Source organism: Aquarana catesbeiana, linkage group LG03 (assembly GCF_042186555.1).
Source record: "Aquarana catesbeiana isolate 2022-GZ linkage group LG03, ASM4218655v1, whole genome shotgun sequence".
In the NCBI taxonomy this organism is placed as follows: domain Eukaryota; kingdom Metazoa; phylum Chordata; class Amphibia; order Anura; family Ranidae; genus Aquarana; species Aquarana catesbeiana.
Genome location: NC_133326.1, coordinates 227,762,353 through 227,779,459, shown reverse-complemented (window position 1 = coordinate 227,779,459; position 17,107 = coordinate 227,762,353). Strand labels below are relative to the sequence as shown.

At 45.0% G+C, this 17,107-nt stretch overlaps 1 protein-coding gene across 1 annotated transcript in view; it reads right to left on the bottom strand.

Annotated features, from left to right (window-relative positions):
* Positions 1-17,107, bottom strand: part of ASZ1 (ankyrin repeat, SAM and basic leucine zipper domain containing 1) — a 450,104-nt gene that overhangs the window by 345,025 nt on the left and 87,972 nt on the right. Inside the window, exon 4 of the mRNA XM_073619829.1 lies at positions 10,445-10,556. Within this exon, the coding sequence (XP_073475930.1) occupies positions 10,445-10,556 (112 nt within the window). The remainder of the gene's footprint in view (positions 1-10,444; positions 10,557-17,107) is intronic.

The following is a 17,107-nucleotide window of genomic DNA, read 5'->3' as shown; positions in this document are numbered from 1 at the left end:
TCAATCAGCCAGGGACTGTGTGTTCACACGTTCATCCGATATCCAAATCCTCTCCTCCAAAAGGCAACTCTCCAACTGCTGCAGTATGCTTCGTGGGACCCTTGTCAGAGTAAGATCGCTAGTGGAGCGTATTGTGAAAGGTAGAAAGAAGCTGTAGGACCTGACGTCACCACGCACCAGCTGGCTGGCTTGAGCCACGGCTGTGAGTTGTTATCGAATACACCTTTTTTTGGATGTCAGTTACTTATATTTGAATAAAGAAACCTTGATTTTAGTAATGCAGCATGAAGTCTTCTTTCTACCTTTCATAATACGCTCCACGAGCGATCAACCATACTGCAGCAGTTGGAAAGTTGCCTTTGGAGGAGAGGATTCGGATATGGGATGAATGTGTGAACACACCGTCCCTGGCTGATTGATCTCTCATGTGTATGTAACCTGAGGTCCAACAAATCTGGTAAGCGGCCCTTTGGTCTTTAACCACTTCCCGCACAAGGACGTCACATGATGTCCTAGACTTTCAGTGGGAATATCTGAATGATACCAGCAGCTACAGGCATCATTCAGATATCCTTGTTTTCAGCCAGCGATTCTGTGCACCATAAGAATGATCATGGCGGCAGTTCAGCCGCTTGATCGTTCTTACAGGCGACGGGAGGGGACACCCCCCCCTCCCGCTGCCATCCGATGCTTCTCCGGGCTCTCCCGTGCCATCAGTGGCCCGGAGAAAGAATCGGCCGGCGCCAAATGAAAACAATAGAGATTTCCGGTGACCAGATGGTCACCAGTCTTCTCTACGACCATCGGAGGCCCCGACGTCACGCCCGGGTTCCCGGAAGTAAACAAAGCCGCGATCGCGGCTGTCAGCATGAGATTGGTGAATTTTTTTTCTCGATCTCATGTGTTCCAGCCTGGAGGAGAGATGTGTGGTCTGATTGACCCCACATCTCTCCATATAGAGGACCTGTCAGAAATGATTCCTATTACAAGGGATGTTTACATTCCTTGTAATAGAAATAAAAGTGATCAAAAAAAAAATGTTGTAAAAGTAAAAATAACAAAAATTAAAATTAAAAAAAAAAAAAATTTAAAAACGCCCCTGTCCGCGCTCAGAAGCGAACGCACACCTTAGTCCCGCCCACCTATGTAAACGCCATTCAAACTACACGTGAGGTATCGCTGCGTGCATTAGAGCGCAAGCAACAATTCTAGCTCTAGACCACCTCTAACTCTAAACATGTAACCTGCAAAAAAATTTAAAGCGTCGCCTATGGAGATTTTTAGGTACTGAAGTTTGGCGTCATTCCACGAGTGTGCACAATTTTAAAAGCGTGACATGTTAGCTATCTATTTACTCGATGTAACATCATCTTTCACATTATACAAAAAAATTGGGCTAACTTTACTGTTTTGTTATTTATTAAATCCTGAAACTGTTTTTTTTTTCCCAAAAAAAACGCGTTTGAAAAATTGTTGCGCAAATACCGTGCGAGATAAAAAGTTGCAGTGACCGCCTATTTATTCTCTAGGGTGTCTGCTATAAAAAAAAAAAATGTAATTTTCTGGCAAAAAAATTCAAGTTATGCTTACCGGTAACATCTTTTCCAGTAGTCTTTCAAGACAGCCACATTAAGAGACCTTGGCTCCTCCTCTTCCTTGGAAACACTGTGCCAGCCCCCATAAATGTACACCTCCCCCTGCCAGCCTCAGTTTTTTCTAGAGCACCACCGGTTAGCTGGGGAGACACAAGAACACGTTAACATACTATCACATATTACTATTGTGCATTTTTTTAGGTCTTCCTCAAGACCCCCCCCCCAAAACTTCGGGCGGGTACTAGGGCTGTCCTAAAAGACTACTGGAAAAGACGTTACCGGTAAGCGTAACTTGAATTTTCCCTCCCCGTCTTTCAGGACAGCCACATTGAGAGGATAGACTAGCACTTACCACTGAGGGTGGGACAACAGTTTGCAATACCTTTTGCCCAAAGGATTGCTCACTTGCTGATACCAGATCCACTCTGTAGTGTTTCACAAATGAGGTGAAACTGGACCATACGGCTGCCTTGCAAATTTGCTCTGGCGTTGCTCCAGCTCTTTCGGCCTGTGAAGCTGCCATAGCTCTGGTGCTTTAATTCCCATGGGGGCTTCTCTACCCGCTAGCCTGTAGGCCTGAGTAATAGCTATTCTAAGCCATCTAGCAATGGTGCGTCTAGATGCCTTTTGTCCCTTTCTTGCTCCGCAAAAAGAAATAAAGAGAGAGTGACTTTCTGAAAGTTCTTGTCAGCTCTAAATAACGTAGGATACACCTCCTGATGTCTAAGGTATGAAACCTAGATTCCCTTTCACTTGAGGGATTAGGACAAAAAGTTGGCAAAATTACCTCTTGGCTTCTATGGTATTTCGAAGCCACCTTCGGTAAAAAAGCCGAGTCAGTCTTAAAAATAACTATCCGAAAACATAACACAAAAGGGGGGGGTCTAATTGAAAAGGCCTCCATTTCACTGACCCTCCTAGCTGTAGTTACAGCCACCAAAAACATAGCCTTATACGTTAGGTCCTTTAGAGTACATTCCTCTAAAGGCTCGAACGGGGGTTCTGTCAAAACCTGTAAGACCAGGGAAAGGTCCCATTTAGGGAAGGAAGGACCCTGCACTGGCCTCTGTCTTGAAAGGGCTTTGAAAAACCTGACCACCCAGGCTTTGGTAGCCAGGGATTTCTCCAGGTACGTGCTAAGCGCTGACACTTGGCTTTTAAGGGTACTGATGGCCAACCCCTTATCAGCCCCGCATTGCAGAAACTCCAGGACTGCTATAGGGCTCTGCACCTTAAAGGAGTTTTCTTGGCAACAAGCTCTAAAGCTCCCCCAAACCTTTTGGTAGATACGGCGTGTCTCCTTTTTACTGTCAAGAAGGGTGGACACCAGTTGATCGGAAAAGCCTTTGCTTCTTAGAATCTCTTTTTCAGAAGCCAGGCGGCTAAGTTCCAGCGGCCTACCTGAGGACAAAGAACTGGGCCCTGCGATAGGAGATCCTTTCGGGTCGGAAGGAGCCAGGGAGGTTCCGCTGCAAACCGACCGAGGATCGAGAACCAAGCTCTCTTGGGCCAGTAGGGAGCCACTAAGATCAGTGTGGCATTTTCTGCCTGGAATTTTCTTAGGACTGCTGGCAGAAGCACGGGAGGTGGGAAGGCGTAGCAAAGTCTGAAGTGCCAGCTTTGTGTGAAAACCTCCTGAGTGCCCAGTCGGCCTCTCTCAGCTACGTCCGGATGAGAAAATCGGCCACTATGTTTTTCTCTCCCTTCAAGAAAACTGCTGAAAGAGACAGCATTGGCTTCCACCCAGCCGAGGATCTCTGTGGCTAGGCTTAACAGAACTTCCCGCTTCTCGTGCCACCTTGCTTGTTTATATAAGCAATGACCGAAGAGTTGCCTGACCGAACCTGGATGTGTTGCCCCAGTAGGTCTTCCCTGAAAGCTCTGAGCGCCAGACCAACTGCTTTTAGCTCCTTCCAGTTGGAGGACCTTTTGCGCTCCTCCTTTTCCCATGTCCCCTGCGCCAACCGAGGTCCCAGATGTGCCCCCCAGCCTCTTCCGCTTGAGTCTGTAGTAATCACTCTGGATACTGAAATGATCCACAGGAGCCCCTGTGACAGATTTATCTGTTTCCTCCACCACCAAAGGGACCTTTTGACCCAAGGAGGAATAGATAGCAGATTGTCTAAAGACTCCTGGCTGTGGTCCCACATCTTTAGAATCCGTGCCTGCAGGGAACGGAAGTGAAGGCCTGCCCACTGGACTGCCAGAATGGCAGATGTTAGTAGGCCAAGGGTTGACATGGCCACCCGTATTGATACCTGCTGATTGCTCTGAAGGCATGCTACCGCTTGGCCTAGCTTTCGAGTTTTCTCTGGTGGGAGAAAAACTCTCAACTGAGTAGAATCCAGCAGGTATCCTAGATAGGAAATCTGTTGGGCGGGAATAAGGCTGGATTTTTCCAGATTTAGTAGCCATCCTAGCCCTCTCAGGGCTGTCTTTGTTAATTCCAGATCCCTGATTAGTTGCTCTGAGGATGGTGCGAAGAGAAGAAGATCGTCTAGGTATGCAATAATTGATACCCCCCTGATTCTCAAAAAAGCCATGGCCTCTGCCATGACCTTCGTAAATACTCGGGGTGACGAGGATAGGCCAAATGGCAGCGCCTGAAACTGCAGGTGAATAGTTTTGTCTTCTACCTTTACTGCCAGGCGTAGAAACTTTTGAAAGGCCTCCGCAATGGGGATGTGAAGGTAAACGTCTTTCAAATCCAGTGACACCATGTAACAGTTCTGGGGTAGTAACGCTGACAGTGAATATCGATTCCATCCGAAATCTCTTGTAGACAATCACTTTGTTCAGAGGTTTCAGGTTTAGAATTAACCTGTAACTCCCCGAGGGTTTTTTCATCACAAAGACGTGTGAATAAAAGCCTGTCCCTTCTTCTTTTGGAACTCTGCACACTACATTCTGTTTTAGTTCCTTTAATGCCCCTAGGAGAGCTTCCGCTTTTGCCGTACACCTGGGGAGAAGCGTAATTAGGCTTCGACGTGGTGGGGTCTCTGTAAACTCTAGACAGTACCCCCTTCGTATGATCCCCAGGATAAATTGGTTGGGGGAGATTACTTCCCATTGTGGAAGGAAAGCTCCCAATCTTCCCCCCACTGTGACCCCTGAATCACTGGGACTTACTGGGTTGCTCAGGAGGGCGAAAAATCGCCCCTCCTTTGCCCTTACCCCTTTGGCTCCAAGGCTTCTTCTCCTGAGTCTTGGGAGGCCTTCTTTTTTGTGGACGAAACCCTCTTGGGTTGATTCGGGGTTTTACGTTTCACTGGGAACGCCTTCTTTTTATCAGCGGTACGGTCTAACACTGTTTAAAGACCTGGGCCGAAAAGCAGATCACCGGTCGGCGGAATGCCACAAAGTTTCATTTTTGAGGCATTGTCGCCTGGCCATGTTTTGAGCCAGAGGGCTCTTCTGGCTGAGTTGGTAAGTGCCGTAGTCCTGGCTGACATGCGCACTGACTCAGCCGAAGCATCCGCTATATATGCTACGCCTCCTATGATTGTTGGAAAGGATGACAAAATCGTCTCCTTTGCCGTACCTGCCTCAATATGAGCCTGGATTTGTGTCAGCCAGTGCTCGAGGTTTCGGGCCACAACCGTGACTGCCATCTCTGGTTTCAGATTACCTAGAGTTGATTCCCAGGTCTTCTTTAACAGGGAATCAATTCTCTTGTCCATGGAATCTGTCAGAGCTCCCAGATCCTCGAAGGCCAGATCTGTGTGTCTGGACACTTGCGAGAATGCTGCGTCCAATCTGGGGTTCTTGTTCCAGATTGAGGCAGGATCGTCCAAAAAAGGGAATCTTCTTTTAAGAGACCCAGAAAAGAAGGGCCTCCGCTCGGGATCCTGCCATTCTTTTTTGATCGTATCTATTAGGACCTCATGAACAGGAAATACCTTTCTTTTCTGTTCCTTTAAGCCCCTATACATCTGGTCATGGTGAGATAGGGTCTTTTTATCCTCCTGGATTCCCAGGGTGGTGTAGCTAGCCCCTAGGAGGTCTTCTACCTCCTCAAGGGACAACTTGTACCTTGAGGGCCTTCTGCACTCCCCATCCCTACTCTCCCCCTCCGATTCATCCTGAGAACCAGAGGTAGCACTGTCTGGTTCCTCCCTAACTTCCTCTCGGGAAGTGCCTTCCACTTCTTCTGCTGAAGTAGTGGCCCTAGGAAGGGAAGATGCAGAGTCCTGTGCCAAAAGTGGGGTTGTATTCTGCGATGCAGGTGAGGTTTTAAGGGGGACCTGTAACCCTTCAAACAGGGTTTTAAAAGATTGGAAAGTCGAGGATAATTCCTTAACTGATGCTGCTAACCCTGACTCCTGTTCAGAATCTCTCTCATTTACCAAAGTATCAATACAGTCCTTGCATAGGACTTTTTTCCAAGCCTCCCCCCCCCCCCCGGGTAGCCCTACAGGAGGCACACTTTCTTTTAGAGCTATGTTGGGGGTTTTTCTCAGAAGATTTCTGAAAAACATGAAAACAAACAAAAGCACCAATCAAAATCCCACAAAACCTCACACAGAAATACAACCATGGGGAGAGTCAAGTTCCTCCTCAAACATGAGGGACTTGGTCTCTCCCCCCCTGCCCACCTAGAGGGGTTCCTTCCCCTCCCCCCACTACAGGAACCATAAGGGGGGAGGGAAAGCCTAGGTAGAGGGGGAACCCTTCCCCAGGGTACCCTTACCTTAGGCTGGCATCGCTGAGCGCCGTCTGAGCATCTGCTTCTGACATGCTGGTGGGCGGCCTGTGGAGTCTTCACACCGCCTGTGCAGTGACAAACTTCTCTCCAGCCCGTGCCCGGCCCTCTATCTAGCCCCACGCGACCCGGAACCGGAAGTCGCGGGTCAAAGGACGCACTTCCGCCCCCCCCGCCGGAAATTACATCACCCGCCGTCCGGCCCGCTCGGCTCCACTGCGGCCTGTACTCTGTACAGGGGGGACAGAGATGCGACCTGCCAACAGCCCTGTGGCTGAGAAAGAGGGGCCCCCAGACTTCCACCAGCGCTCGGCGAAGTGGGGGAGGCGGACGAGATGCGGCCGGTAAGTAGCCTGCCGCTGCCCAAGAGACCTCTGTCTCCTAGTTAGGGACTTCATAAAAATATAGCCCCCAGTCTCCCTGACTGCTTAGGCCTGGTTCCTAGTGCAGTGTCTCCCCACCGGGGGAAACACAAATAACTGAGGCTGGCAGGGGGAGGTGTAAATTTATGGGGGCTGGCGCAGTGTTTCCAAGGAAGAGGAGGAGTCAAGGTCTCTCAATGTGGCTGTCCTGAAAGACGGGGAGGGAAAATTATGATTTTTACATGTAGGAGAGGAGTGCCAGAATAGGCCCGGTATTGAAGTGGTTAAACTCACTTTTTTGGCTGTCTGGCTTCCCTTTTTGCAGGGTGAATAGAGCAATTGTTACACCTTCTGAAGAGTCCAATTTCAACGGATTTACGGGGATTAATATTGGTTATGGACTATTAACTATATTGTGGCACTATTTGTGTTTTTTTCATTCCTACACCTATGTGGTTTTAATACATTTATTTATATTACTTTGGTTGCTCATCTAAATTTGTTACACATCTATTAGCTAAATATTCAGGTTTTCTAGTTGCAGCACCACTTTCTTCCTTTTTAATTTTTTTTAGCAACAAATATACTTAATTTTGTTTCACCGCTTTTTACCAACACATATATTTTTAAATATAAGTATATGCACATATGTTAGAGGGTTTAGCGTGGATATTCCACATACATGTATAGAACCATGACAGGTCCTCTTTATACTTCTATATATACATATAATGGCATGACCGGTCCTCTTTATACTCCTATACATGAATAGAGCTATAACAGGTCCTCTTTATATTCCTACATACTATGTATTGAGCCATGACACGTCCTTTTAGACTCCTATACACATGTATAGAGCCATGACAAACCCTCTTTATACTACTACATACATGTATACAGCGATGACAGGTCCTCTTTATACTCCTATATACATGTATAGAGACATGACACATCCTCTTTATACTCCTATATACATGTATAGAGCCATGACAGGTCCACTTTAGTTATGATAAAATAATGGATGTGGGTGCATTTTGGTGGGCGCATTTTTTTTGGGGGGGGGGGGGGGCAGCATTTCATTCTTGGTACCAGGCAGCACAATGTCTTGGGCCGGCACTGCTTACAGGTGTTAGGTTTTTGTTTTTTTTTTCTTCAAAGTGGGTTTACAACCACTTTAAGTGGTTAAAGATGCCAAGTTAAATCGAGCAAACAGTCGCCATAGGACATAAAGTAGGGTGGGGGAGGGGATAGAGGAGGAAGCAGGCTAACCAGGTGTCTCATAGGGCAGCAGCTCTCAGCAGAGAGAGAGGAATTAGAGAAGGTAGAGAGGAGAAAGGGGGGGAGATGAAAAAAAAAAGGAGGAGAGAGCAAACAAAAAAAAAAAAAAAAAAAAAAAAAAGAAGAAGAAAAAGGAGTGACACAAGTAGGAAAATCCATAAACATATAGGGATATTTGTCTTGGTCACTGTCACCAGGTTCAAAAACGATAAGAGGAAATAATGAGGTGAATCTATTGAAAACCAGTGGGGGAAAAGGACACAGGCCAGAGAAAAAAAAAACAAAAAAGGCCACTAGGTGGCTCCAAAGGACTACAAGGAATAGTAAAACCTTACACTGTGGTATACAGCAGTATACCAAACGGCGCCCATACTGGCACTGCCAAAAAAAAACCTGGGGGGTGGGGGGGGTGGCGGGGAAAACTCACAGGGCAGGGCAGCCCCGGATCCCCGGCTACACAGGGTAAACAATATATAGAACCAAAAATTAAACATTATAATTGTAAAATGTTGAAGCATAAATGGTTACGTGCAGGTCAGAGGAAACTCCACATAGTGAGAAATATGCAATCAAACTCATAAGGAGGAGAAGGAGGGAGATATTGGTGTAAGGCAGCAATGCAACATGGACATACATTTTGAAATGCCAAAAACAAATAAGACACTTTACACAAAACGACATTAAACAGAAACCAATTAGCTAAAGTAACCTGGAAGGAAGGAGTGAAAATAAGGGACGTACTAAACTGCATATTGGGATGATTGGATTATTGGCTGCAATACTGAGAACTCTCACTAGATGTCAGTGTACTTTATACACATATATATGGTAATGACTTTTTTCTTAAAATATGTTATTCTTTCCTGCAGTGCTTGATACAATGTTGCAAGAAGCAGTTGCTAATGTTTAATTGTTCACTTGCTAATGGAAAAATTACATTTGACCTGTTTTTGATGTGAATATGGGTAGAATTATTTATCATGGGGTTTATGGGAGGAATATCATGTTAACACCCAGGGCTGGTGCAAGGATTTTTGACACGCTAGGCGAAACCTCACTTAGCCGCCCCCCCATGGCTCTGCCCTGACTCCACCCCCTTTGCCCTGCCCATGTGACAGGAGGTGGTGCTTTACAGAAAGCATCAGCTCTACTTCCTCTAGTGGCGGCCCCTTTTTCACACTGATGCTCGGGGATGCCGAGTCGAGAACCCGCAATCTGGTCTTGCCGACACACCATCCCAGAGTAGGAGGTGGCAAGCCACATCAGAAGGCCTCCAGGCTCCAGTGCTGTGCTGTGCTGCTCCTCTAATTACACTATCGGTCGGACGGAGCAGCTGCCTGAGACTGAGTTAGTTACATGCTGCAGCCTGCAGAGCATGCAGACGCAGAGGGAAACCAGCAGCTGGGCACCCTAGGCGGCTTCCTAGTTTGCCTAGTGGTAGCACCAGCCCTGTTAACACCTGACAATGAACATATTTAACCCATTACTGATAATATGCATATAATTATTTTTCTACATGGAGATAATGGGTGGAATATGGCAGTTATACATAGGAACATATTCAACCCATGTCTGATAAGAATATGCATATCGTACCCATACGGCTATTCGTACAGCCGAGCCACCCTGCGGCAGGTGGTCAGTGACTGGTTAAATGATGGCACGTGTGTACTGACTCCTATTTAACATGAGTTTGAATGTGATTGCTTATGTGAACACAGCTACATCTACAGTTCTAAAAGGGTGTGCACACTTAAACAACCACGATATTTTAGTTTTTCTATTCTTACTTTCGCCCTCCACCCCTTTAAAAGATTTCAGTTTGTTTTTCAATTGAGTTGTACAGTGTATAGGTCACATTAAAAGGTGGAAAAAGTTTGGAAATTATTTAGCTTTGTCTTTTTTACATAACATAAACCTGACATTTTAACAGGGGTGTGCAGACTTTTTATATCATTGTATGTATTTTTATATAAATGATATGCATGCTTCTTTAACTTCCCTTTTAGTCCTTATGCACACTGACGTTTTTACAGCTGCTTTTTTGAGCTTTTTTTGCAGCTTAAAAAGGCCTGTCTATGTTAGTCTATGGCTTCATGCCCACCTAGGCATTTTTGAGCTGCAAGTGGCATAGGCGTTTTTAAGCTGTAAAAAAAACCCAGGACCAGTGGGTTCTGAAAGACGTTTTTCAGCTGTAAAAACGCTCAAAAACGTCATTCACCAACGTTTTTTAGCGTTTTTGATCCATTGAGAAAAAAAAAAAAAAAAATTTTGAAAAAAAAAAAACGCTCAAAAACGCTAACGCGGAAAAACGCTCAAAAACGCTAACGCGGAAAAACGCTCAAAAACGCTATTGCAAACACGCTGAAAAAAGCTGAAAAAAGTTAAAAAAAAAAATCACTGCAAAGATACTGGCGTTTTCAGAACGTTTTTTTAACAGCCTGTGTGCATGAGGGCTTAAAATTACAAATGTTTTGTTTTAAAATAAAAAATATATGAAAAATTACCTGCAGCATGCATTTGTGTCAACATTTCTTGACAGCAGCAATTCTACACATTTCTGAATATTTTCCTCTGCTGTATGTGCGGTGCACGCTGCCATGAGCGCAGTAAATAAATCTAGAAAATGAAAAAAAAGATAATCTTTACCTAGAATTAAATGACTGAAGTAAAGCTGCCACAGACAGGCCCCCCAGAACTATGGGTTAGTTGGAGGCAATAATACATGCCACTAACTCTCACTGTAACATAATGCATTAAAAAAATTGTCCAATCACTTCAAAAGACATGAAATTGGTAGCAGCAGTGGATCAGTTTTCAGTGGAGGTGATCGCTGGCTAGGAGGCAATATGTCCCCTCCTTACCGCTTGTTTTAACCCTTAAGCAAAGTACACACAATCAGGTTTTTTTTTCCATTCAACCCAGCGAGTTGAGTGGGGAAAAAAAATAAATAAAAAGGACTGACAGCTCAGGTTGGAGCCACTATACTAAGGATCAGACGTTCAGCTATCTCCCCTGCTGAGCTGTTGTGTTCTGACAGGGGGAGGGCCCCCTGTCAGAACCCTGATTTTCCAGCATGCTCTTCCAACAGAAGTCAGCCAAAGTGCCAGCTTCTGTTGGACCGACTGCCATACACATGGGCCGAATGTCGACCGTTTTTTATTGAATTGGCCGATGTCGCTCGATATGAATTGCAAGGAGTTGCAAGGATGGTTGCGGCGCAGCTGTATTTGTATTCACTTGACCCACCATCAGCCTTTACATCATAGTTCTCATTTTTGCCACAAGATGTGTACAGCCATCTCCGCCTGAGTTCTTTTAAAGGGGTGGTCAAGCCGCGGCTTAAAGCGGAGCTCCACCCAAAAGGGGAAGCTCCGCTTATATGCTTCTCACCTCCGCTGCCAAATTTGACAACTCCCCCGCCTTCTGGGAGACACACGGGACCATTCAGAAAGCGCAACTCATGAATGCGCAGTAGGAAACAGGCTGTGAAGCCACAAGGCTTCACTTCCTGTTTCCCTTAGTGAAGATGCCGTCACCCGCACCCGAAAAAAAATTAAAAAATAAAAAAAATGTAAAAAGCCGATCACCGTCATTACCAGTAAAAACAATTTTAAAAAGTCCCTAAATAGATGCGATTGGTTTGCGCAAAACTTATCACTATAGGCCTATTGCAACTTTTTTTTCCCCAAAAAATATGTAAGAATATATATCTGCCTAAACTGATGAATAAATTTGTTTTTTTATTTAGTTTTTTTTTTTATATTTATTTGGATATGTGTTATAGCAAAAAGTAAAAAAAGTTTTATTTTTTTTTCAAAATAGTCGCTCTGTTTATAGCGAAAAAAATAAAAACTGCAGAGGTGATCAAACACCAACAGTAACAAAAAAATGGCCACCGCCCACACCCATAACTGGCCTTCACAGTAAGGAGCATATGGAGGGCATATACATGTAAGACAAAGACAATTCCATTGCTCAACTCACCAACCAGCCTGCTGACCAACCAAATTAGCCTGTCTAACGTCTGTTAACCACTTAAGGACCGCTTCACGCCGATGTACGTCGGCAAGGCGGCACGGGCAGGCAAAATCACGTACATATACGTGATTTGCCTCCCGCGGGTGGGGGTTCCGATCGGACCCCCCCCCCCCCCCCCCCGGTGCCCGAGGCGGTCCTGTTATGTCCCCCGGCGATCGGAGGTGAGGGGGAGGCCATCCGTTCGTGGCCCCCCCCCCCCCTCGCGATCGCCGCCGGCCAATCAGATCACTTCCTTTGCTGCTGTATGCTAAACAGCAGCAAAGGAAATGATGTCATCTCTCCTCGGCTCGGTATTTTCCGTTGCAGCGCCGAGGAGAGAAGACTTCACTGTGAGTGCACAACACTACACACACAGTAGAACATGCCAGGCACACAAAACACCCCGATCCCCCCCCCCCGATCCCCCCCCCTCCCTGTCAAACTGACACCAGCAGTTTTTTGTTTTTTCTGATTACTGCATTGGTGTCAGTTTGTGACAGTTACAGTGTTGGGACAGTTAGTATTACCCCCCTTTAGGTCTAGGATACCCCCCTAACCAAGTTTTAACCCCTTGATCACCCCCTGTCATCAGTGTCACTAAGCGATCATTTTTCTGATCGCTGTATTAGTGTCGCTGGTGACGCTAGTTAGTGAGGTAAATATTTAGGTTCGGCGTTTTATAGCGACAGGGACCCCCATATACTACCTAATAAATGTTTTAACCCCTTGATTGCCCCCTAGTTAACCCTTTCACCACTGATCACCGTATAACCGTTACGGGTGACGCTGGTTAGTTCGTTTATTTTTTATAGTGTCAGGGAACCCGCCGTTTATTACCGAATAAAGGTTTAGCCCCCTGATCGCCCGGCGGTGATATGCGTCGCCCCAGGCAGCGTCAGATTAGCGCCAGTACCGCTAACACCCACGCACGCGGCATACGCCTCCCTTAGTGGTATAGTATCTGAACGGATCAATATCTGATCCGATCAGATCTATACTAGCGTCCCCAGCAGTTTAGGGTTCCCAAAAACGCAGTGTTAGCGGGATCAGCCCAGATACCTGCTAGCACCTGCGTTTTGCCCCTCCGCCCGGCCCAGCCCAAGTGCAGTATCAATCGATCACTGTCACTTACAAGGCACTAAACGCATAACTGCAGCGTTCGCAGAGTCAGGCCTGATCCCTGCGATCGCTAACAGTTTTTTTGGTAGCATTTTGGTGAACTAGCAAGCACCAGCCCCAGGCAGCGTCAGGTTAGCGCCAGTAGCGCTAACACCCACGCACGTACCGTACACCTCCCTTAGTGGTATAGTATCTGAACGGATCAATATCTGGTCCGATCAGATCTATACTAGCGTCCCCAGCAGTTTAGGGTTCCCAAAAACGCAGTGTTAGAGGGATCAGCCCAGATACCTGCTAGCACCTGCGTTTTGCCCCTCCGCCCGGCCCAGCCCAGCCCACCCAAGTGCAGTATCGATCGATCACTGTCACTTACAAAACACTAAACACATAACTGCACCGTTCGCAGAGTCAGGCCTGATCCCTGCGATCGCTAACAGTTTTTTTGGAAGCTTTTTATTGAACTGGCAAGCACCAGCGGCCTAGTACACCCCGGTCGTAGTCAAACCAGCACTGCAGTAACACTTGGTGACGTGGCGATTCCCATAAGTGCAGTTCAAGCTGGTGAGGTGGCAAGCACAAGTAGTGTCCCGCTGCCACAAAAAAGACAAACACAGGCCCGTCGTGCCCATAATGCCCTTCCTGCTGCATTCGCCAATCCTAATTGGGAACCCACCACTTCTGCAGCGCCCGTACTTCCCCCATTCACATCCCCAACCAAATGCAGTCGGCTGCATGAGAGGCATTTTTATGTCCTCCCGAGTACCCCTACCCAACGAACCCCCCCAAAAAAGATGTCGTGTCTGCAGCAAGCGTGGATATAGGCGTGACACCCGCTATTATTGTCCCTCCTGTCCTGACAATCCTGGTCTTTGCATTGGTGAATGTTTTGAATGCTACCATTCACTAGTTGAGTATTAGCGTAGGGTACAGCATTGCACAGACTAGGCACACTTTCACAGGGTCTCCCAAGATGCCATCGCATTTTGAGAGACCCGAACCTGGAACCGTTTACAGTTATAAAAGTTAGTTACAAAAAAAAGTGTAAACAAAAAAAAAAAAAACACATACAAAAATATAAAAAAAAAAAATAGTTGTTTTATTGTTCTCTCTCTCTATTCTCTCTCTATTGTTCTGCTCTTTTTTTACTGTATTCTATTCTGCAATGTTTTATTGTTATTATGTTTTATCATGTTTGTTTTTCAGGTCTGCAATTTTTTATACTTTACCGTTTACTGTGCTTTATTGTTAACCATTTTTTTGTCTTCAGGTACGCCATTCACGACTGAGTGGTTATACCAGAATGATGCCTGCAGGTTTAGGTATCATCTTGGTATCATTCTTTTCAGCCAGCAGTCGGCTTTCATGTAAAAGCAATCCTAGCGGCTAATTAGCCTCTAGACTGCCTTTACAAGCCGTGGGAGGGAATGCCCCCCCCCCCCACCGTCTTCCGTGTTTTTCTCTGGCTCTCCTGTCTCAACAGGGAACCTGAGAATGCAGCCGGTGATTCAGCCAGCTGCCCATAGAGCTGATCAGAGACCAGAGTGGCTCCAAACATCTCTATGGCCTAAGAAACCGGAAGCTACGAGCATTTTATGACTTATATTTTGCCGGATGTAAATAGCGCCATTGGGAAATTGGGGAAGCATTTTATCACACCGATCTTGGTGTGGTCAGATGCTTTGAGGGCAGAGGAGAGATCTAGGGTCTAATAGACCCCCTTTTTTTTTTTTTTTTTTTTTGAAAAAAATGAGTACCTGTCACTACCTATTGCTATCATAGGGGATATTTACATTCCCTGACATGATACGATACAAAAAAAAAAAAAAAAAAAAAAAAAAAAAATGAAAGGAACAGTTCAAAAATAAGATAAAAAAGCAAAAAAATAATAAAGAAAAAAAAAAAAAAAAAAAAAAAGCACCCCTGTCGCCCCCTGCTCTTGCGCAAAGGCGAACGCAAGTGGCGGTCTGTCGTCAAACGTAAACAGCAATTGCACCATGCATGTGAGGTATCACCGCGAAGGTCAGATCGAGGGCAGTAATTTTAGCAGTAGACCTCCTCTGTAAATCTAAAGTGGTAACCTGTAAAATCTTTTAAAGGATTTTAAAAATGTATTTATTTTGTTGCCACTGCACGTTTGTGCGCAATTGTAAAGCATGTCATGTTTGGTATCCATGTACTCGGCCTAAGATCATCTTTTTTATTTCATCAAACATTTGGGCAATATAGTGTGTTTTAGTGCATTAAAATTTAAAAAAGTGTGTTTTTTCCCCAAAAAATGCGTTTGAAAAATCGCTGCGCAAATACTGTGTGAAAAAAAAAATGAAACACCCACCATTTTAATCTGTAGGGCATTTGCTTTAAAAAAAAATATATAATGTTTGGGGGTTCAAAGTAATTTTCTTGCAAAAAAAAAAAACTTTTTCATGTAATCAAAAAGTGTCAGAAAGGGCTTTGTCTTCAAGTGGTTAGAAGAGTGGGTGATGTGTGACATAAGATTCTAAATGTTGTGCATAAAATGCCAGGACAGTTCAAAACCCCCCCAAATGACCCCATTTTGGAAAGTAGACACGCAACGCTATTTGCTGAGAGGCATGTCGAGTCCATGGAATATTTTATATTGCGACACAAGTTGCGGGAAAGAGACAAATTTTTTTTTTTTTTTTTTTTTTTTTCACAAAGTTGTCACTAAATGATATATTGCTCAAACATGCCATGGGAATATGTGAAATTACACCCCAAAATACATTCTGCTGCTTCTCCTGAGTACGGGGATACCACATGTGTGAGACTTTTTGGGAGCCTAGCCGCGCACGGGACCCCGAAAACCAAGCACCGCCTTCAGGCTTTCTAAGGGCGTGAATTTTTGATTTCACTCTTCACTGCCTATCACAGTTTCGGAGGCCATGGAATGCCCAGGTGGCACAAAACCCCCCCAAATGACCCCATTTTGGAAAGTAGACACCCCAAGCTATTTGCTGAGAGGTATAGTGAGTATTTTGCAGACCTCACTTTTTGTCACAAAGTTTTGAAAATTGAAAAAAAAAAAAAATGTTTTTTCTTGTCTTTCTTCATTTTCAAAAACAAATGAGCTGCAAAATACTCACCATGCCTCTCAGCAAATAGCTTGGGGTGTCTACTTTCCAAAATGGGGTCATTTGGGGGGGTTTTGTGCCACCTGGGCATTCCATGGCCTCCGAAACGGTGATAGGCAGTGAAGAGTAAAATCAAAAATTCACGCCCTTAAAAACGCTGAAGGCGGTGATTGGTTTTCGGGGCCCCGTACGCGGCTAGGCTTCCAAAAAGTCCCACACATGTGGTATCACCATACTCAGGAGAAGCAGCAGAATGTATTTTGGGGTGAAATTCCAGATAAGCCCATGGCATGTTAGAGCAATACATCATTAAGTGACAACTGTGTGCAAAAAAAAAAAAAAAAAGTTTGTAATTTTCCCGAAACTTGTGGCAAAATATAAAATATTCCATGGACTCAACATGGCTCTCAGCAAATAGCTTTGGGTGTCTACTTTCCAAAATGTGGTCGTGGGGGGGGGGGGGGTTGAACTGTCCTGGCATTTTATGCACAACATTAGAAGCTTATGTGACGCATCACCCACTCTAACCACTTGAAGACAAAGCCCTTTCTGACACTTTGTTTGAAAAAATATATATTTGTTTTTGCTAGGAAATTACATTGAACCCCCAAACATTATATATTTTTTTTTAAAGCAAAGGCCCTAAAGATTAAAATGGTGGGTGTTACAATTTTTTTTTCCACATAGTATTTGCACAGCGATTTTTCAAACGCAATTTTTTTGGGGAAAAAAAAAAAAAAAAAAAAAAAAACCACCACACACTTTTGAACTTGAATGCACTAAAACACACTATATTGCCCAAATGTTTGATGGGGAGAAAAAAAAAAAGATGATCTTATGCCGAGTACATGGATACAAGACATGCTTTAAAATTGCGTACGAACTTGCAGTGGAGACATACTACATACATTTTTAAAAGCCTTTACAGGTTACCACTTT